The sequence below is a fragment of the Peromyscus leucopus genome, chromosome 3 (assembly GCF_004664715.2).
Source record: "Peromyscus leucopus breed LL Stock chromosome 3, UCI_PerLeu_2.1, whole genome shotgun sequence".
NCBI classification, from domain to species: domain Eukaryota; kingdom Metazoa; phylum Chordata; class Mammalia; order Rodentia; family Cricetidae; genus Peromyscus; species Peromyscus leucopus.
Window position 1 is genome coordinate 45,109,049 of NC_051065.1, and position 22,192 is coordinate 45,131,240.

At 43.2% G+C, this 22,192-nt stretch overlaps 1 protein-coding gene across 1 annotated transcript; it reads left to right on the forward strand.

Moving 5' to 3' along the window:
• Positions 1-652: 652 nt before the first annotated feature.
• LOC114698009 (TRPM8 channel-associated factor 1) lies at positions 653-22,192 on the forward strand. The gene is given in 10 exon segments (XM_028876448.2): positions 653-811; positions 6,899-7,308; positions 7,310-7,533; positions 11,285-12,279; positions 12,540-12,637; positions 13,169-13,382; positions 13,689-13,928; positions 14,736-15,073; positions 16,508-16,758; positions 19,808-22,192. Coding segments are annotated over 9 exon segments (2,766 nt in total). The 5' UTR covers positions 653-811; positions 6,899-6,912; the 3' UTR covers positions 19,818-22,192.

Consider the following 22,192-nt stretch of genomic DNA (forward strand, 5'->3'; position numbering starts at 1 on the left):
ATTCTCTGCATTTTCCTTACGAGACCTGGCAGTGTAACAGCTGGCGTCATCACACAAACAGGGCCAGGCAGTTCATAAAGGGAGGTCAGCTGATTGTCAGGAAGGAAAGGTTTCCCACAACAATGCACTCCAACTGTCTATTGTTCTTTTGAAATATTATTTTGCACTTACTAAAGTCACACACACATAACGGTGAGATCAGTGTGGTTGTATACCGTGTCCTCTCCTGTTCCTCAGTTTAAACAGTACTGACAGGAAGAAAGGTCTGTCTCCTTTCTCCTCCCCACTACAAAAAAACGAAAGCATATTCAACAGCCCCTGCAATTCGTGTGTTTCCCTGGGCAATATATCAAGGTCCATCCATCCTAAACTAAACAGGGGCTCAGGTTCTGCGTAAGCATTCAGTCAGTCACAGAATGCCCCTGCCTTGGTTTGCTCATCCTGTACCCTCCTAGCAAATAGACATCACCCACAGAAGTTTTAATAAAAAAAGGCCATTCACACTGCTAGGATGAGACCTTCTCTAGGTGTCCCTGATCCACCTCAATGCCTTGTCGCCTGAGCCAGCGACACAAAGAAGCGTTGTCTCCTGCCAAGCGCCGCCCCTCGGGCTCCCACTCCAGCCAGGAGGAAGTGGGGAGGAGATTGGCTAGGAACCCCTCCTCTCCTCCTGCTCCGGTCTCCTCCCCGCTCGGCTCCAGGCTTTCGGCGGCTGCTCTGAGACGCCTCGGTACTCTGCCGAGAAGCCCCAGGCCCGCCCGCTTGCGCGGCCCTCGAAACGCTAAGACACTTGCCCTGGTGGAATCTCAGGGTGAGTGGCCTGCAGGGACAGCCGGTAGGCGAAGGAGCCTGTGATCAGGGCTGGGGCCTGGGTTGGAGGCGTGCGGGTGCGGGGCGGGTGGTCAGGGCTACGGGGGGGGGGGGGGGGCGGAGGACGCTGGCGAATTGCGAGAGGGACCTGGGTGCTGAGGGTCTGGGTGTGTCCAGATCTGGCCAGAGGCTCCCTAGTGCTTCCTGCCTGCCTTCTAACGGTGATTTTGCTCTGCTCGGTGGCTGAACATCCCACCCCCTACCCCCATCCCGGACCCCGCTATCTTGCTCCTACTGGCCTGTGTCTGACAGTGACGTTTGTGTGCAACCGCTTTGTGTGGGCGAGTTCCAGACTGGCCCCACCAGCTGTGGCCACATCTAATGCGCGGCTTTAGAGGAGGGGGCTGGGCGTACTTGTCACACAGGTAGCTGGTGATAGAGCACCATTCCATCCTAAGGCTTATTGAGCCTAGCAAGCAGGGTCACTAGGACCTAGATCTCTGGCCCACTCCGCATTGTTCACAGGGGACTGGAGTGTGGGTGTGTTTAGAGAAGAGGGCAGTCCTTGGTCCAGAGGCCTGGAGAATCCGCAGCCTGAGATTTTCCACTTGGCTGCCCTCCTCCTCTGCTAGCCAAACCTCCCTTTTTCTGCGCCTCCACCCCTCCTCTGACGTCACCCACATACTGTGAAGACTAACCATTACAGGGAAGGGAAAGGAAATGGGGCGGCGTGCGCCAGGCTCTTGCGTAGTTGGGGCTGCTCCGGGTGGTTTGGAAAGATCTTTATCACACAGCGAATTTGATAGAATCCCTCTGGGGCAAGCCGACCCACAGCTAGGAGGCAACACCTGGGCCTCTAATGGCGAAGGGCGCGTCTCTCAACTCCTGGGTCAGAATCCGCAGTTACCGTGTTCTTAGTTACCCAGTGAGAAAAACGAACAAACGTGATCTAGAAGGAGACAGTCCGGTGAAAGCCGTGGAAGGCAGGAGTCAGTGTGATGAGGCAGGAATATGGAAAGTAAAAGCCAAGTTTTTAATCTTACTCCTGTGGAGGATGGGATGGAGGGATCTAAGGTAGGGCTCCAGAGATATGACTTTGGGGTGCTGATGCTGTTAATCATAATCATGTATATGGAAGCCTAACCTTTTAACTATTGTATTATCATTTTATTGCCTATTCTACTGTATGCATTACACATCCTTAGAGATTGGAGATGTGTGAATGAAACAATTTAAGTTAAAATTAAATAAAGATGCAATGGAAACCGTCTAGGATGGAGTGTAAAAAAAAAAAAGAACTGAAGCAATTTCACTTCTGGTTTAGCAGAACGTGGTGGACATTGGGGAAAATATCCGATGTATAAGAAAGAAAGGCTTTTTAGACGAGAAGGGCATGGGAAAGAGAAGACATGGAGAACTGTGTTCCGGATATTAATGCAAGGTCAGGCTAGCTGTTTATTGAGAAGTACCCCTGGATGTGTGTTTAGTCTCATAACCATTTTTCAGTCATACATCCATGGAATAGCTACCTAGGGAATGCAAATCATAAAATGCATTCTCCGATCTCACATACTTAAGTCTGTGTTTCAAGATCTGAAATCAAACTGAAATGCAAGCTGTGAGGGATCCTTTTTCCCAAGATGGCCCCACCTCCAATCCCATACATCCTTCATGGGGAAAACCATGTTTGAGTCTATGGGACTGCTTTATGATAGGATTAGAAAGTCTGCTTCCAGGTTTTGCCTGGGATACGGTTTGCGCTGAAGGAGACAGTTGTAAGTTCAAAGGGACCATAGTTAGCACAGGGAAGAGAAGATAAGAACTATGGGGGAGCAATTTACAGGATGAAAATCTGTATGAGAAAAACTCTTCACCTCTTCCCTTCCTAATGTGACAAGGTTGCTGTGTTTAATGGTGGCTCCATGGAGCTCCTCTGAGTATAAAGAAAACCCTGGAACTTAGCAAATACAGCACACACATAGTGACTCAAAACTGCCTGTAATTCGAATTCCAGAGACTCCAACTCTTTCTGACCTCTGTCAGCTCCTGCAGGCACATGGTCAACATACATACTACTCAGACACATATAGTACTGGTTACGGTTACTATTGCTGAGATGAAATTCCATGATCAAAAGCAAGTCGGGGAGGGAAGGGTTTATTTGGCTTATACTTCCACATCATAGTCTTATCATTGAAGGAAGTCAGGACAGGAACTCAAGCAGGGCTGGAACCTGGAGGCAGGAGCTGATGCAGAGGCTGTGGAGGGCTGCAGCTTTGCTTACTGGTTTGTTCTCCTGGCTTTTGTTTTGTTTTGTTTGTTTTTTAAGTAGAACCCAAGACCACCAGGCTGGGGATGGCACCACCCACAATGGGCTAGACCCTCTCCCATCAATCATTAGTTAAGAAAATACCCTACAGCTGGATCTTATGGAGGCACTTTCTCAATTGAGGTTCCTTCCTTTCAGATGACTCTAGCTTGTGTCAAGTGGCATAAAACTAGCCAGCACACATATCCATGCACATAAAATAGATACCTATTTTAAAAGAATTGTACTTCAGCTCTGCATTTCCTGTATTGGGATCCTAGATTCATCATTTACCTACCTATGTGATATTAAGCAAGTGACAAATTCCCTGGCCACTCAAAACATTTGGGGTTTTCTTCCCCAGAAACTGTACTATGGGGATAATGATAATATATGCCTTATAAGTTTGTCGGAATTAAGCAAATTTAATAAATTAGGTGTTACAATATGAGAAAGCTGATGAGTGTGTTGCAATGACTGTCATTGCTACAGTTGCTACTCTTGTTATCATTGTGTTAGCCACAGAAAATAGGTTCAAAATTTACACGGGGGCTTGAAATCCTCACTAAAAGTATTATCTAGGTCATTCTAAGTAGATGCCAAATAGATTTAGCTCATGTACACACAAAGTATCTAAGAATGACTAATGAGATAGAAAGATGAATACGAATTCTCTTCTCAGAGTGTGTGACCGTCTACACTGTGGAAAGCATTGGCCAAGACAGAAGAGTCTGATGGACATCTATTGAGGGAATGTGTATGAGTGTGAGGAGATATACAATAGGACATCATTGGGGTACAATGGAGTGTCTAGGGAGATATGTGGAAATTGATTAAGTACATGATTGAGTTTCAGACCTGGAACCACATACATGAAAATGATCCTAGGAAACTCCCTTGTCTTTGATCTATGTTCATTCCTGGGTTTCACTTACTGGTGTCCATTTGTAGTTTTGTGGGGCATTCAGGATCCATGGACATATATCTTTAAATCTGCCACTCTTATTACAAGGGAGTATGGATGGGTCAATTAATTATCTTCATGTTCTCCTTCATCTTTCCCATCTTCTCTACTCTGTATCCTCCTCCTCTTAGTTCATTCTTTAAAAACCTTAATTATATTTCCTATTGCCTGTCTCATGGCATTATTTTTTTCATACCAAATGTCTCAAATTTCCTCCTCTGTGTACATTTTAACTTAGAAAAGTAGAGTTCCCAAGGACAGAAAGGTAGCGGTGTGGATGCGAGAGGGGGAGACAGAAAGGGAATTGGCAATGGAAGCAGAGCCTGTCCTAGGTAATAGTTTGAGGGAGGAGGGGAGGAGAAGGAGAATCTGTCCTGTTCTTAAAACATGAGGGAGGGAGGAGAAGTCAAGACTATCCTGGTAATAGCTGGAAGGAGGGAGAAGGGCATCCACCATAAACTTGCAGGAGCAGCCGCCCTACCCAATGGAAGGTCACATTGGGGAAGGGAGTCCAGTGGACACAGGTGAAGCTCTGTGGATTGCTCTTCAAGGACAAAATATTATTAGAGTACTTTCAGAAGAATAAAGGTAGGAACAGGCCCAAGAGACTTGGAAACCAGATTCCTTCAGTACAGACATGAATTACTAAAGAACCAAATTGGGTTAATCGCAGTGTGCTGGCAAAATGTCAGCAAAGACATTGACAGGGCTTGTGGCCAAATGGAAGTGGGATAAAATAGGAAGAGTGGTCATACTAGGACTCTGCACAGTGTGCTGCTGTCCCGGTTATTTGTGGGCAGCAGGAAGGGCGAGGAAGGGACACGCTTCTCCCTACCCAGTTCCTGACTCTGTATCCTTTAGATATTCTGTGAAGTGGTTAAAAAGTTAATGCTGGTATTTAACAGCTAAAGGCATCTGATATAATTTTGCTTAAAGAAGCTCTTCTTTTCTGTGAGAGAAGATTTTCTTTTTTTCACAGGCAGAGTCTCATGTAGCCAAGACTGCCCTCGAATTAGTGACATAGACCACCACCGTATCAGTTCCCAGAGGCAGCCATATGACATGACAACACATAGGGTGGCTTAATGTAACAGGATTTTATTTTCTCACAGTTTGCCTCTACCTCCTGAGTGCTGAGTTTCAGAAATGTACCACCATGTGCAACTTCAAATTTAAGGCTTCTGTGTTAGTGACACGCTACATACAGATAATCGCTGCACTTTTTTAGCAGAGACTTGAGTTTATTAGATACCTTGAACAGAGGTCTTCCCATCCATGGCTGTGAAAGTCAAAGCACACAGGCCAAGGACTTTTCCAGTGGTCCAGAGAAATATGTAAAAATATACGCCATTGCCATTATTACTCAGGGTTAGCATTAGCCTTAACATTAGCTTCAAAATAGAAGAACTATGCAATCACCATGAATAAACACTTAGTCTGGTGGTTGCAATATCCAACAATAGGTTATGCTTCTTTGTCTACTTTGTGAGTATTGCATATTATTCACAAACAGAAGTGAATTGAATGATTTGCTCTTAACCAAACAAGTAGAAGTGCAAATGTGTGGTATGTGCACATGACTGAACACCAATGGAAGATTATAAAGCAGCATTGAGTTGGCACTTGCAGTGAAGAAGCAAAGGGTGTTTGGAGCTGACATATACCGGTACACCTTCCTCACCTATGTCTTGGGTTCAAGGAAGAATCTGCCATAATTTCATAATTTGCTACTTTCTGCTTCTGGTTGTCTGGGACAGGTATTCAGCCACAGAGAACTTTCATGTCCCTCTTATTCAGCTTGTGACACTGACCCAAGCTGCAGATCCTTGACTGTTCAGCCTAGTGTTCTAAATGCTCCAAACTGAGGTTAGTAAGATCAGTGAGGAAGCGAAGATGGATGGGAGGAGTGAGAGAGCAGAGCAGTCTGCACCACTGCACCAGTTCCCAGAGGCTTCCACAGCAAATGATTACAACTAGAGTGGCTTAAAATGATGCTATTTTATTTCCTCAAAATCCTAGAGCAGTGGTTCTTAAGCTGTGGGTCATGACTCCTGTGGGGGTCAAATGACCCTTTCATAGGGATTGCATATCAAATACCCTGCATATCAGATATTTACATTATAATTCATAACAGTACCAACTTTGCAGTTATGAAGTAGCAGTGAAATAATTTTATGGTAGGGGTCACCACAACATGAGGAACTCTATTAAAGGGCTGTAGCATTAGGAAGGTTGAGAGCCACTGTTCTAGAGGGTTAGAATTGTAGCGTCCAGGCTTCAGCAGTGCTGATTCCTTTGGAAGTTTCAGAGGTAGAATTTGTTCCATGCCTCTCTTATAACTTCTGGGTTTTGCCAGCAATCCTTGGTATTCCTCAGTCTACAGACACATCTCAACATTCTTTATCTCCATCTTCTGATAGAAATCTACGCTATGTTTCAATCTCTCAATTTCCAATTTCCAAATCCTGCATGATTCTGTTGACTAGGTATCACCTCCAGACCCTACTTCCAATATAAGTCACATTCATAGATAACAGAGGGTTAGGAATTCAAACTACCGTCTTTTGGAGACACAATTCTACCATCATCCCTCCGTTCTGTGCTGTTTCCTTCTGTGGGTGAATAGAATCTTACTTTCTCTAAGTTTGACCCTGAGGATGGACTAAATGTGTGTATACTGAGCCTCAAGTTATTTCGATGTCAGTCTTATCACATGGTAAGGTCATTTCCACAGCTGGTGGAATAAATACCTTGCTTGGTTTTTGATTACTTAGCCATTCTTCACCAAACTGAATCTTTGCTCTTTTTCTCTGCAGAAACCAGCAAAACCATGGCGACTCCTTCTGCTGCCTTTGAGGCCCTTATGACTGGAGTGACGAGCTGGGATGTTCCTGAGGAAGCTGTCCCATGTGAACTGCTTCTTATTGGAGAGGCTTCATTTCCTGTGATGGTGAATGACATGGGCCAGGTCCTCATTGCTGCCTCTTCCTATGGCAGAGGTCGCATGGTGGTAGTAGCTCATGAGGACTACTTGGTGGAAAGCCAGCTCTTTGTCTTTCTTGTCAATGCTGTGGGGTGGCTTCGTTCCTCCTCTGAGTCCGCCATTGGTATACACTCATCCTTAGCACCATTGGTGAAAATCCTCGAGAGCTGTGGAATAGACTCAACGATTGAGCCCGAAGTGAATGACTCCCTGGGAGTTTACTGCATTGATGCCTACAATGAGAAGCATGACTGATAAGCTGGTCCAGTTTGTGAAACGTGGAGGGGGCTTGCTCATAGGAGGCCAAGCCTGGGATTGGGCTAACCAGGGCGAAGATGAAAGAGTTCTGTTCACATTTCCTGGGAATCTGGTGACCAGTGTGGCTGGTGTGTACTTCACTGAAAACAAGGCTGACACAAGTCTCTATAAAGTTTCTAAGAAGATGCCTAAGATCCCTGTCTTAGTTAGGTGAGTATCTTACCTAGTGGGAAGCTGGCCTCATATTAAAACACAGACATGATTCCATCTTCAGCTTCCTTCCAGACCAATAGAAAAGAATTTGAAACTCAGACATGTATTTGCCACAGTCCATTAGATTTTTTTTTAATACTCTGAGGCTCAGAGTATTAAATATTAGAAAAAGAAAACCACAGAACAACCCCATGGGCCTAAGTCTGGAGGGCTGTGAAATATTTTGAAATGTTTACATAGGGTTAGGATGGAAACAGGAAGTTGTTGGTTTGGAAGTTGATTTGAAAAGAGACAGTACAATTACACATACTAGACTTTCAAAGAGGACTTTTATCTCTGGGGTCAAATGATCATCTGAGAATGGAGAAGACGATGCTGGTACAGAGGCAAGCTTCACTGAAAGTTCTTGAGAGTATATTCAGGTTGGTTTTATGTACAAACAGTATTGTATATGCAACAGATTAATAAGCACTCAGCACACATTCATTAGATGTGTAATTAGATTGAGGAATGAAAGGTATTCTAAGATGCAGTCCTCTTAAAAGCAGAAAATGTACACTAGTCCACTTCTCATTATACATAAAATCCTTAGCTTTCTCAGAACAAATAACGCTGTTATTTCTGACTGATGGGAACAAAGTGAATTGGATTGAGTGAGGAAGAAACAATGAGGCCTTTAGAAGGATGAAAAGTAAGTGAAATTAATAAATCTTCATGATAAATTAACCAGACAATCTATGTACTCTCTATTTTTGGAAAGAAGTCACCTTGTCTCATCTTAACCCCAAATTGGGGCTTCTCCAAGGAATTCAAGCTCTCTTTTTGTTCATTTACCCATTTCAGAGTTTATTGAATATTGTCTCAGATATTATTTATTATCTTAGGACTGAGTTGCAAAGATCTGAGTACAAAAGGCATGGAAGATTCTCAAGTGACAATATCTGGAAGACATTTTAAAAGCCAAGTAACTGTGTAGCAAGACATTATGCATTGTAGTGCAGAAGAATCTAGAAATGGATCTAAGGCTAGTAACTGTACAGGGTGCCATTAGGATGTCCTTCCAACTCTTTCCACCTAGAAGGAGAGTGGCTAAGTACACCCTATGGGTTCCCCTTTTAGACATCATTCCCTTCACATCTTCTGGTTAGTGCTATCCTTGTGTGCTCCCAAAGTCATCAGGCATGCATAGAAATGAATGCTGGACAACTGATCATAGCCTGCATACCCACATGCTCTCAACACATTTGCTTAAACACTCACTACATTGAAACCTGAATTAGCCAACTTTCAAGTGTATGTTATACGTGTCCCTTCCATCCTGAATATTAGTGAAATGATATTGGCCATAGAAGAATCTTTAGACTTTCAGATTACTGTAAGAAATTTCCGAACTTTTAAATTTGAAAATAAACATTAGCTTGTCTCCCCCAAGTGACTTAGAAGACATCAGGGCAGGTGTAGGTAAATATTTGCAAGAAGGATCTGTAAATCCTTAGAGGTCGTTGATAGTTATGTGCTGAATATATATAGAATAGAGTAAATCAATACAATCTGTACTTGTTCGATTGAAAAACATCAGCAAAGTGATAACTGCTAAATAAACTGATCATGACAACAAGAGAGAATTAAAAATTTTAAGAATAGAAGGAGTGTCATTAATATGGGTCTACTGATATTAACAGGGTAATAAGGGAACTGATACAATCTATGCCAGTAAATTATACAACACAGATGAAACAGACTTCTTGATAGACACAAATTATGAAACTAAACATAAGAAAAAAGACAATGTGTACTAAAATAAATGAAACACAAGCAGTGTTTTCAACATATAGTTCTGGAACAACTAGACACCCTAATGGAAAAGGTGAACTCTGACCCTTAACGTAGTTCATACAATACTCAAAAACAGGTCTGGACCCAGGTATAGAAGAGAAACTGAAAAACTTCTAAATGATAGCACAGAAAAAGCAAACGAGACAAGCAAAACAACAGAAACACTTGCAACCTTGCCTTAGGCAAAGATTGCCTGTGGATGACTATGCACAAGACCACAAAATGAAAAGATTGGTAGCATCTCAGCCATCTCCTTCCTAATTATTGCCCCAAAGAAATGAAGTCATATCCTCACCAAAACTTCATGTAACAAATTATGTTCTCATCACTGAGCACACTGAGATTTTCTTCTTATCTTGGCTATTGTGAAAATGCTGCAAGGAACGTGAGAGTCTCTGATCTAATTTCTGTGGGTACCTACTCAATGGAGGATTAGCTAGGTCATATGGTAGTTCTATTTTAGTTTCTCAAGGACTCCTCAAACCTGTTTACATGCCTACCAACAGTTTGCAAGGATTTCTCCTTCTTCCCATCTTCATCAAACTTGATATCTTTTGACAGTTTGATAATACTCATTCTAATAGTTGGGGAGAGGTTCCTCACTGTGGATTTGATTTCCATTTCCTTGGTGAGTAGTGGTGGCAAGCACCTTTTTGTAGACCTGTTGACCATCTGTATGTTGTGATGTGTAGTGATCTTGTCCATTGTAGAGTGCACTGAAGTTCTGGGCTGATCAATCCTGGTTCCTGTGATGTGTTTTCCCAAACAAATGATAATCCTGGCCCTTTTGTTTCTCCATTTTCTCTTACTTATATGCATTCCAGATTCTTCTGCTCCCAGAGGTTTCTGATTCTTCTGGTTCCATCTATGTTGTGACCTCTGTAAATACCCCCCCTCCCAATTTTCTGATTGTGCCCTGTACAAGATCGGGTGATAATTACTAGTTTATCTTTATTTTAGTAACTTCTGTCCCATCTCGGAATAGTCTGTGAAAGACAAGTAAAATCAGAGCCAGGAGAGATAGTTTATCATTTTTGTGGCTAGTGCTTCAAGGAAGGAGAGGGCCAGCCTGCAACAGGGCCCCAGTTTCCCTGAAAATTTTCCTGAGCTGTGTACAGCACAGAAACTGAAAATCCATTGTCTATCTGACACCCATTTTGTATTACCTCTATGCTGATTCCTGACACATGAGTACCATGGCTTGACACCTACAGAAGTGAGAGATTCAATTCTGAAATTGCAAGCATGTAGAGGTCATCCTAAGCATTAGGGTTCAATCTCACTTTGGAGTTTATAGGGGGCCTGAGGTCCTCATGGTGGGAGGAGTTGGGTTATGCATAGGAAAAACACTGGTTCTGAGCAAAACGCCATAGCATGCAGCACTCCTGTTGGGCAAGCTACGGACAGGTGGAGTTCTGGATGTGTACTCCCTCCCACTAAGGGACCATAGGACTCATGAGAGTTGAGACTAATGACTGCTCTTACTCCATCTTCTGAGATACTGACTATTTGCTGGCACCACTAACTCTGCTTTTCACAGACTCTTCTATCAAATTAGTAGTGTGAAATGTATAAACAAAACCCATTATAAGATTAAAAACATGATGCCTCACCTAATTCTTTGGGTACTGGAAGACATGGATGGAATAAGCATGAACTTAAGTTAGTATCAGATTTTCTATGCAGTTTCCATTGAAGAATATGTGGCTTGAAAATGAGCATATCAGAATTAATGGTGATATCTTGTGTCTCCTTTCCAAAAAATTTTCATCCGCTCTCTTCTCCCAAATCTTCTACATCTGAAAATAACAATATTAGTCAAAGTAGTAGTGCTCTTGTGTCCCAGGCAGTGTTCAAGGAACTGTATGCAGAGTGGCCCCTCTAATCAAGAGTGTATGTATGTCTTTTGCAGTTGTGAAGATGACCTCTCAGATGACAGAAGTGAACTTCTGCGTGGCATCTCAGATCTGGACATCACCAACTCGGACTGTTTCCCATCCCAGCTACTAGTGCATGGGGCTTTGGCTTTTCCCTTAGGGCTAGATACCTACCATGGGTGTGTGATAGCAGCTGCCCGCTATGGCCGGGGCCGAGTGGTTGTAACTGGTCATAAGGTGTTATTCACTGTGGGTAAACTTGGCCCATTTCTGCTCAATGCTGTCCGTTGGCTGGATGGGGGCCGCAAAGGCAAGATTGTGGTGCAGACAGAGCTAAGAACACTAAGTGGTCTGCTTGCAGTCGGGGGTATAGACACCAGCATTGAGCCCCAGCTGACCAGTGATGCAAGTGTCTATTGCTTTGAACCCACGAGTGACGTGGGGGTTAAGGAGCTGCAGGAGTTTGTAGCAGAGGGTGGCGGGCTGTTTGTTGGAGCCCAAGCCTGGTGGTGGGCCTTTAAGAACCCAGGAGTGTCCCCTCTGGCTCGCTTCCCAGGAAACCTGCTCCTCAACCCTTTTGGCATCAGTATCACAAGCCAAAGCCTCAACCCAGGCCCATTCCGCACCCCTAAGTCGGGAGTAAGGACCTATCACTTCCGCTCGACCCTGGCAGAGTTTGAGGTGATAATGGGCAGGAAGAGAGGGAATGTGGAGAAGGGCTGGCTAGCCAAGCTGGGACCAGATGGGGCAGCTTTCCTGCAGATTCCTGCAGAGGAGATCCCTGTTTACATGTCCGTGCACCGACTCCTGCGGAAGCTGCTGAGCCGCTATCGGCTCCCAGTGGCAACCCGAGAAAACCCTGTTATCAATGACTGTTGTAGGGGGGCCATGCTTTCCCTGGCCACAGGTCTGGCCCACTCTGGAAGTGACCTCTCACTACTAGTCCCAGAAATTGAAGACATGTACAGCAGCCTCCATCTGCGCCCCCCAGAGTCTCCCATCACCGTGGATATCAACTGCACCAATCGAGGTATGGCAGGAGGATGAAAGCTTAGTTTTATGTGCATCAACAAAACGGGGACATGAGATTGCTGTGGTATTGGTAAGTTTGGTCACCTGCAGAGGGTCATTGCTATCCTTCACTGTCTTTCTCTTCAAGAAGACAGGGGTGGGTATTGAGCAGTGTTTGGAAGAGTCAGCACGGAGGCGGGGAAATGAGTGGTTGGCTTCATGGGGTCTGTGCAGCAATGTATGAAGCAGAGATAAAGTGCCCTTCCTGTGCTTTGGCAGGCACACGATACTGCTGGATGAGCACTGGACTCTATATACCCGGAAGGCAAGTCATAGAGGTCTCCTTGCCTGAAGAAGCTGCCTCGGCTGATCTGAAGGTAAGGCCACTCCCCATCTCACCACCTGATGCAGAATCCAAATGCTCCTGCTATTCCAGTTGGCATTGTATGGGGTCAGCATAATGCCCTACTGGTAATTCATGGCAGTTTTTAAACACTTTTCCCTTCTTAATGATGAGGAAACTGTGTTTTGATATATAACAAAATATATCCAAGTGACACATTTTGGAGCCTAGGACTCTGTATCATCTTGCCTCAGAATGCCAACTTCTACTCTTAAAATTTGCTCTTTTGACTTATATCATAGAGTGAGGACTAAGAGACCTCAATGGAAGGTTCCCTGACATTCCATAGGTATTCAGTCGGTGGATATTAGTTTACTTTCTACCTCATAACTTAGTACATATGAACTCAAGAAATGCTCTGATTTCATGACGATCATACACGATGTCATCAATGGTACATGCGGTCATAGCCTAATGCTCCTTCCTGAGTTTGCCTCCGATTCTCTTCTACCACCACTACCACCCCATCACTCATGTGACTGTGAGGGTGATTTCTCTGCTCTAGATACAAATCGGCTGTCATACTGATGACCTGACCAGGGCCAGCAAGTTGTTCCGAGGCCCCCTTGTGATTAACAGATGTTGCTTAGACAAGCCCGTGAAATCAATCACCTGCCTCTGGGGTGGTCTCCTTTATATCATCGTGCCTCAGCATAGCAAGTTGGGGTCTGTGCCCATCTCAGTGAAGGGGGCTGTCCGTGCTCCATACTTCAAGCTAGGTAAGTCAGCACTACAAGGTGCACAGTGAGAGGTGGGAGATGTGGAGAATGAAGACGTTTCTGGGGCTGTTTATTACAGGGGACAGGGGTAGACCAGTGGAGGGAGGTGGTGGGTTTCTTACATTCTGCTTTGATGCCAAGAAAAAAAAATCAAATTATACCCATAAGGGCTTCCAAGAAGGGTGGAGGAAAGGGATGCCACTGGTTTTCATCTTGGGATTCTCATCTGGGGCCCAAGTTGTAAGTATGCTTTTACTTAAGGGATTTGAAAAAGGACAGTTCAAAGTCTATGGCCTCTCTTCATAGGGGAAACAACCCAGGCAGAATGGAGGAGGCGTCTCCAGGAACATCCTGGTCCGTGGGGAGAGCTGGCCACCAACAACATCATCCTGACTGTGCCAACTGCAAATCTTCGAGCTCTGGACAATCCCGAGTCCCTGCTTCGCCTCTGGGACGAGGTGATGAAGGCTGTGGCGAGGCTGGGTGGAGAGCCTTTCCCTTTGCGGCTGCCGCAGAGGATTGTGGCAGATGTGCAGATCTCAGTCGGTGGGTATTCCGAGTGATGCTCACTTCCTCAAGTACTTCCCTTCTTTCCACAGCCTTGAAGGTACAGAGAGTAAAACTGTTTTTGCTAGCAAGACATATAGATATATCTCTTGTGGTTTAAATGAAAAGGGGAGAAATTACATCAAGATAAATAGTAGCTTAAGTTAGCATGTCAAGAAATGTCATCAAAGAAGTCAAGAGATGTCGCCTGAGCTTTGCTAGGTTCCTCTCAGGGAATCTTAAGAAGTGGGAAAATACAGTAGAAGGCCTTGACCTAGTTGAGATTACTGGAAGACTGTGAACAAAGAGCTGTTTGAAAATGAACCAAGGAGCCTGAACTAAAGGGGTGGGTGCAAACAATGAAGCCCCATGGAAATTTCTCTAGATCCTTATTTTTACATTGCATAAATAAATCCTGTAATATGGTGTCAATGTCGGTAATCCCATATTGAGGAGTGGGGCAGAGGCATCTTCAAAGAATCTGAGAAAGGGTTATAAATTACACAGTCTCCCGTGGGTACCACGACCACCCTGCCCCATAAAATAGGACACTCCAATAACAGCATATATGGGCCTCAGCAACCTATACCCCCCCAGGGCTCAAGTCAGAAGAAAGATGAAATTGTCACTGCAAAAAGAGCAGAGGGAAAATCTGGGAGTGTCTGGGCTTGGATGACCTCTTGAAGCTGCAGGGTGTTAGAAGGAGCCTGGGGCTACTGTGTGTTTTGGAAAAGAAACAGTTCCGAGATAGATTTCATGATGAGGTGAGAGGATTCTGACCTTATCCTCTTTCTTCTGCATCTCCAGGCTGGATGCATGCAGGGTATCCCATCATGTGCCATCTGGAGTCAGTGCAGGAGCTCATCAATGAGAGGCTCATCAGGACCAAGGGACTGTGGGGCCCTGTGCATGAGCTGGGCCGCAACCAGCAGAGGCAGGAGTGGGAGTTCCCGCCACACACTACTGAAGCCACCTGCAACCTGTGGTGTGTTTATGTACATGAAACAGTGCTGGGCATACCTCGAAGCCGTGCCAATATTGCCCTGTGGCCCCCTGTTCGGGAAAAGAGAGTCCGAATCTACCTGAGCAAGGGACCCAATATAAAGAACTGGACTGCCTGGACTGCATTGGAAACATACTTACAGGTACAGAGAAAGACTGGGAGGTGGTAAGACAAGTGGGGCCACCAAGCCCACATGGTTAATTCATAAGCTAGTGACTCTGGAGATTATCTACTCCATCTGCTTCCCACATTCAGCCATATGAAACCCTGAGAGAGTCTGGGGATAACAGATAATGTAATGATGGCTCTCAGTGCAATCCTTTGCATGACCCTACAAAGTGCATAGCCCTGCACTGACTTCATAATGTCCGCCACACCCCCAGAGAGAGGCACAGAGAACATAGCACTGAGAAATCTAAAATCTGGTTGAGGCACATGGAGTACTACAAATACACTTTACTCAATGTGGCTTTAAAGCCAGGCATACTGATGATTGAAGTCACCTTTCCTACTTCATAGCTATCAGGCCACCCTCCTCACACATTCTATGATGGGTTGTGACCCAATTTTTTCCTTAGATGAGTATACTTCTTCCTTGCTATGGTTTAGCCATGCCACAGATTCCACTGTATGTAGGCAGTTCAGGACTCCTCTCTGCCTTGGGTCTGGAGGTTCACCTTGCCTTTGAACTGTCTTTCTTTGCTCCAGTTTTCAGCCCCAGTGCCTAGATCAGTCCCTAGATCACTGGGGGGGGGAGGGGGGTGACATCATGTTGGATTCAAGCCCGGCATGATTTATTCTGGTTCTTCCACCTGTTCAAATCCTTCACTCTCCATGCTTACTGCTACTTTCACTTTGTGTGAGCTACTTGGCTCATCCATGAAGTAAAGACAGATTAGTTCTAATAACTACAAGGGGCCCCTTAGCTCCAAAACCATGTGACTGTAGATAGCATGGTCTCATTCCAATAGTCACATGAAGGTTACTTTTAAACAGACCCTATGACTCTGTCAAGCATGGGCTCTTTCCAATAGCCCCAGAGGATGACGACTTCTAACACTTTTAACGAGCTCATTCTTTGTTACAATTATCTAGACTGTACCTAATAGACTTCTACCTGATTCACTTTCTACCTCAAAGGCCATTTTTAGTGGCCTTGTGAATTAGTATTAGGATGAATGAGGGTTGTGGGGATTTCCAAGCTATTGGAATTTAACCTTGCAACTTTGAAAGATAATGAGGATTGTTCTACCCCACCCAGTGTGAAATCCCGTGTTCTTATCACATTATTCTTTTCATGATCTCACGAGTAGATGAGCAGTGACAGTGGAGGGAAGCACTGATCGTTGGAGCTGCTTCTGCAGCTGCCACTCACTGAGGGTCTGCCAAGCGCTGTGCTGTCCTCGACACTCTCCTTAAGATTAGTGGTGTAAGGCCAGCACACAAAATGGTCAGTGATGGATGCAAAGCTAACTAACATTTAGGAGACTGAACTGACTAACTTCACTTGTGTGGGTTGGGGGGCCTTCTTTTGGTAGATTGGATGTCTCACCTACCTGGAACTTTCCCTTTCCAGCTCCAAGAGGCCTTTGGTTGGGAGCCATTTATTCGCCTCTTCACTGAGTACAGAAGCCAGACCAACACGCCCTCGGATAATGCTGACAAAATGAATCTGTGGGTGAAGTTGTTCTCCCAGCAAGTGCAGAAGAATCTGGCTCCGTTCTTTGAGTCCTGGGCCTGGCCCATCCACAAGGAAGTGGCTACCAGCCTAGCCTATCTGCCTGAGTGGAAGGAAAATATAATGAAACTGTACCTCCTCACACAGATGTAAGAAGTGCCCATCGAGGTGGCAGGTAGAGAGGTTTGGGGAGGTAGGCAGAGGTGGGGGTTTATTCCTCTGCCTCTGTCTTCTAAAGTTCTGGCTTTGTCTTCTTAATTCATTGCTCCTGTGTCTTATTCCTGACTTCTGTCTCTAGGAAGTGGGTTAAGAACATGGCACAAAGTGAAGCCAGAATCCCTTAGGAATAAGGCCTGTGTTTTTGAGCTCTACCCCTTTGCTTCTCAGTTGTCAGGTACCCTCCTGACCCTGCCCAGCGCTGGGAGCTTGGGCATTTATTTCTGTGCTGGCCCTTGGTCTGTCTTGATGAACCATGGAGGACAAGCCTTCCCTTGGCCTCCTGGTCTTCGGGATAGGTGCAAAAGTCTCTGCCTCTTGGAGTGGTCATGGAGTGTCTGACTGATGGTTTTAAAGAAACGTGTGAACTATATGGTGCCTGATAACTAAAGCGTTGCTTCATTTCATGCTGACCCATTCTCTTTCACAGCTCAGAGGTTAACGTCACCCTTTTTCTTAGTAGACTCCCTGTACTCAAACTTCAAACTCTAGGTCTTTTATTGACCATTTCTATGTTATTGGCAAGATCCTTGACTTGTCCGTGGCTCTATGATCTCATTCTATAAAATGGGATCTATTGCATCTGATTATTGGGAGAACTAAGTTTTACAATGCCTCTAAAGTGATTACAGAAGTAAGAGGGTATTGAGGAAATGTCATTTGGCATTTTTATTACCTAATTAACCCAAAATTATTCTAGAGCCAGACTTCACTTTTAGGTAGTATTAACAGATGCTCTCATAGCCTTTTCATTTTTCAAACTGATACATAAAATATAAAACCTACATATATCAACAAGATACCATGTGATGTCTAATGCATGGATACATTTTTATACCTGAATTGAGCATAACACATCTGTCTACTCGAGCATCTGTCATTTCTTCAAAATCATTTATAGTTTTTTTTTTTTTTTTTTTTTTTTTTTTTTTTTTTTTTTTTTTTTTTTTAGATAGACAGTGTGTAACTGTTACTGAAGGCTAGAGAGAGTGGTCAGTGGGTAAAGACACCTGCTGCCGGGACTCAAGAGCTGAGTTCAATCCTCAGAAGTCACCTGGTGGCAGGAGAGACCCAACTCTTGTGTGTTGTCCTCTGACCTCCACATGTGTTCTGTGACACACACACAAACACACTAAACAAACTTAAAAGAAATAATTGTTATCTGTCCTACCCTATCCTACACTACACATACCAGCCTCTAAGATTATTTTGGTATATTACTTTATGAATCTAAAGAAAGCATTCTAAACTCACAATGGAGTTCTTTTGATCATTGTTTGAGACCAGGCCTTTCTATTTAGGCAGGGCTGGCTGACTTCAAACTCAATGATTTTTTCATCCTCAGCCTCCAAGTGTTGGTGTTACAGATGTGCACAGCCACACCCAGTTACACAATGCAGTCCTTTTTCTTTTGTCTTTCACAGCTACTTATGTTTGATCCCTTTACCTAGTTCTTTGAGCTCAAATTTCTTCTTTGCTAAAATCTAGAGATCTTGACAAAAAACAGAACAATCATAAGATAGTGTTTAGCCTTAGCAAACAATAGATACCAATCTTTTATTATTTTTCCACAGTGAGATTCAAGACATAGTTGCTGTCAAGGGTTACCGATTACACACATATAGAAAACTTCACTTTGGGACAAGATAATTCCACAGAGCTAACCCAACTTTAATTTAATTACTACACACTCGAAGATCTCTTGGTTTTCCCCATTTTCATTTAAAGCATCTTTTGTGGTTTTAATGAGTGTTACCTCTAGGATTGATGTTGTGGATAACCAGTTTTCCCACTTATTTTCAATTTATTTTAGTCTAATCTATTTTATTTGCATATCTTGTTAGTGAGTGAATGCACAGACTATAAAATTTGTGTGTGTGTGTGTGTTTATTTACCATGCAACTTCTCAATTCTAGATTTATTTCATGTATATTTATCATTTAGGCATTTTGAACATAAACATTCAATATTTAAAATAATTATGAATTATGAGGTATTGAGTGTTTCCAGGCATTATACTCATCCCCATATATAGGTATATCATTTTATCTTCCCAATAATCTTATGAAGTAGAAATTATTATCACTTATTTTATGAATAAGAGAACTGGATTTTATGGAGATTAAGTAGAATATGTAAGATACCACTGCTAAGGCCGGGCGGTGGTGGCACACGCCTTTAGTCCCAGCACTTGGGAGGCAGAGGCAGGAGGATCTCTGTGAGTTCGAGGCCAGCCTGGGCTACCAAGTGAGTTTCAGGAAAAGTGCAAAGCTACACAGGGAAACCCTGTCTCGGAAAAAAAAAAAAAAAAAAAAGATACCACTGCTAATAAATTGTAGGTCCATGATTTTGAGGCCAAGCATTCTGATTGCAGAATGGGTATTCATAATTGTGGTGCTTTGAATAATTAAATTAAGAAACAAGCCAGCAACGCAGAACATTTATATTCTGGATTGTCAGAGCCTGGAGTCTTCATACTTAGCCCTTATCTAACCTTAACAGGACAAAAAGTCTCTGATTCTCCTGAACATCAGTGGAGAGGAAGAATTTAAAACAGGCTCCTAAGGTACCTCCTGGTAGAAGTGTGAGAGAGCCATTAGCATCAGGCAACTCCTCAGGTTCTGGTTATTCAGAGTGCTTGTCATTCTCTCCTGGGTACATGAAAGCAGCTTTTGGTTTATTGGATTTTGAGTCACAGGCTATTTTAGTGAAGTACCTGATTTCCCAAAGTCCCAGATGCTTCATGTTCTCAGAGAAAATTAGATTCTCAATCTTTTAGAATAAGCTTTTTTTCCATTCTCACTCCCTTCCCCTTAATCTGTTTCCATTCCCACCCCACCCCTTTAATCTGCTTTCAGCAGTAGAGCCTGGGATCTTTTAAATCAAGTTGTCTATGCTGTTCCCCTGTCTGAAACTTCCAGGGGTGCTCCCGACCTAGGATGATGGACTAAACATGTAAGTTTATCTTCCCTCCTTTCCTAGGCCCCACTGAAACTGAAGTGAAGGAATACAAGAGAGAATTGAGACCATGCAGCAAAGGAATCTAAAAGCATTTGGGTGGAGAAGATCTCAACACATTTCTGGAAGAGATAAAGTAAATGAAGCTTGTTAATGAATGGGAAACATGAAGGCACATTTCAGACAGAATACCCAGATCTGACCACCGTAACCCCAAAGAGACTTGAGCACTAGAAAAGTCTAGCTACTAAATAATTGTACCAGTTGTAAATTGACCCCCATTCTATTCTGCCCCAACTCTTGTACATAGAACACAGAAAATCTCCCATTGGTCCTAGTGAAGCTGTCATTGTTCTTGTTGTTTGAATAAAGGAATCAAATAAACCACCTGAGGAGAGGTAAGAATTAGTGCTCCAGATGATATTTTTTTTCGTGGATGTAAGTGGCTCCCTAGGCTGTCTGTTAATTTTCTTCTGAGCATTGAGGCCCCTACTCACATACCCAGGGCTTCTAGTCATAACAGAGACTTACTAGAGAAACAGGAGTCTTTTACAAAGACAATAGTTAGCACGGTTCTTAATGTGTGCTTTCTGATAGGAATTTCCATGCATGGAAGGAACCAAGGGAGACTCATAAGAAAAATAACCACTTAGATGTAAAAAAAAATTGAAAAAGTATTATAAAGTAAAGGAAACAAAGCTCGTATGGGAAAAAAAAATCCTTAAAATTCTGACCATCTCTCCAGAGAGATTTGAGGTGCATTTGTAAGATAATTTACTAAGAGAAAATTCTGAACATTTGTAAAGCAAAATAAGATTGCCAAAAATATTCCATAGATAGGCTGGAAAATGAAGTAGAATGAATCTCCCGATATATGCAAAAAAAATGAAATAACAAACAATAGGAAGGAAGGAAAGAGAAATAGACAATCACTGTTTAACCATTGTGAGTTCCCAGAAGACAGGATATAGATAGCATGAATGAAGAGTGAAGAAAAAGGACTTGAGGAATACCAGACTGAGGGGACCCAATACCAACTACATCTAGGTACAGTGCTAAGAAAACTTGGAATGGTAGGGTTAGAGAGAACTTACTCAGAGTTCCCAGGGAAGAGAGGACAACTGAGCCAAACCTGAATGAGAAGAGCCTGGCAATGTCAGCTGAATGCTAGAAGTCAAGGGAGTAATTGTGTTTACTTGTGTTTACTTTTGAAAACTTTTGTTTCCAGAACTCCATATAGGTCAGACTGATGAGAGCAATGTAAAAATAAAGATATCTTTTGACAGGTGAGTTTTTAGAAAACCTACTTCTCTCCTTTGTACCATTATTAAGGAAGTTTTCCATTTAAAAAATAAGAATGAAAGTCCAAAAAAAAGAAGAGGAAAGAGGACCTGGCCACCAGTGGACCTCACCCAGGATGTCTCCGTCTAGAGTGGTAGTTATCTAATAGAAAAGAACACAACCTTGGACTCTGAGAAGAATGTGCCAGAGTAATACTGAGTAAATGAGACATTTGGAAATGTGGAGGACATACAGTCTTTTATCACAAAAAATAAATAAATAAACAAACAAACCATCAAGAAATTTAGGCTCAACTGTGAAGAAAAACAAAATGAGATAGGATTTTGAAGACTTGTGGACTATGAGAAGAGACTTGATTGGTCATTGGCAGTAGGTAGGTAAGTTTCTTTTCCAATGGTACAGGCATCATGACATTGGGAGTGTAGGAACATGTTTATCTTCCACTTGGCTCAGTAAAATGAATTTTAATAGCCAAAATAATGTAGATGCCACTTATAGATCTTCAGTATGGATCCACCTATGAACAAAGCCTGAAAGTCTAAATGTTTTACCCAGAAGAGAAGTTGAATTGATATCAGCCAGCTGAGGCACAGGAAAGTGGAGACTGAATTAGTTGGGAGAAGAGAAGTAGAAGGAAGAGTGGGGCTACTTGAATATTCAAAGTGGGGTTGTACAGACACTGTCTTCAATTAGTGGAACACAACTACATGGTTAGTGTTCTGGCCAATGCTATATGTTAGACCCTCAAAAGAGTTAAAAAATAGTATACCTATCAAACATTTAGAGAAGGGCAGGCAGGGAAAGGTGGAGATGCTGTACGTTAAATTCTTATCTTTTGTAAGGGTGAATTATTAAAGATTGTCTACAGTTAATAAGTCAAGAGATTATTGTTCAAACATGTTATTTAAAGGTAGGAAGTTAGCCACCAGAAGATCCAAAAGTAGATATTGTTAAAAGCATCTAGGAAATGGGATTAGAGAAGAGGGTGGGATAGGAAACTCTGTTTTCATTTCAAGTTCCTCTGTACTATTTAATTTTTTACCTTGTGCATGTATTACTTGGACAAGTTTGTAATAAACTGAAATAAAACATCCTTCAGAGGCTTCA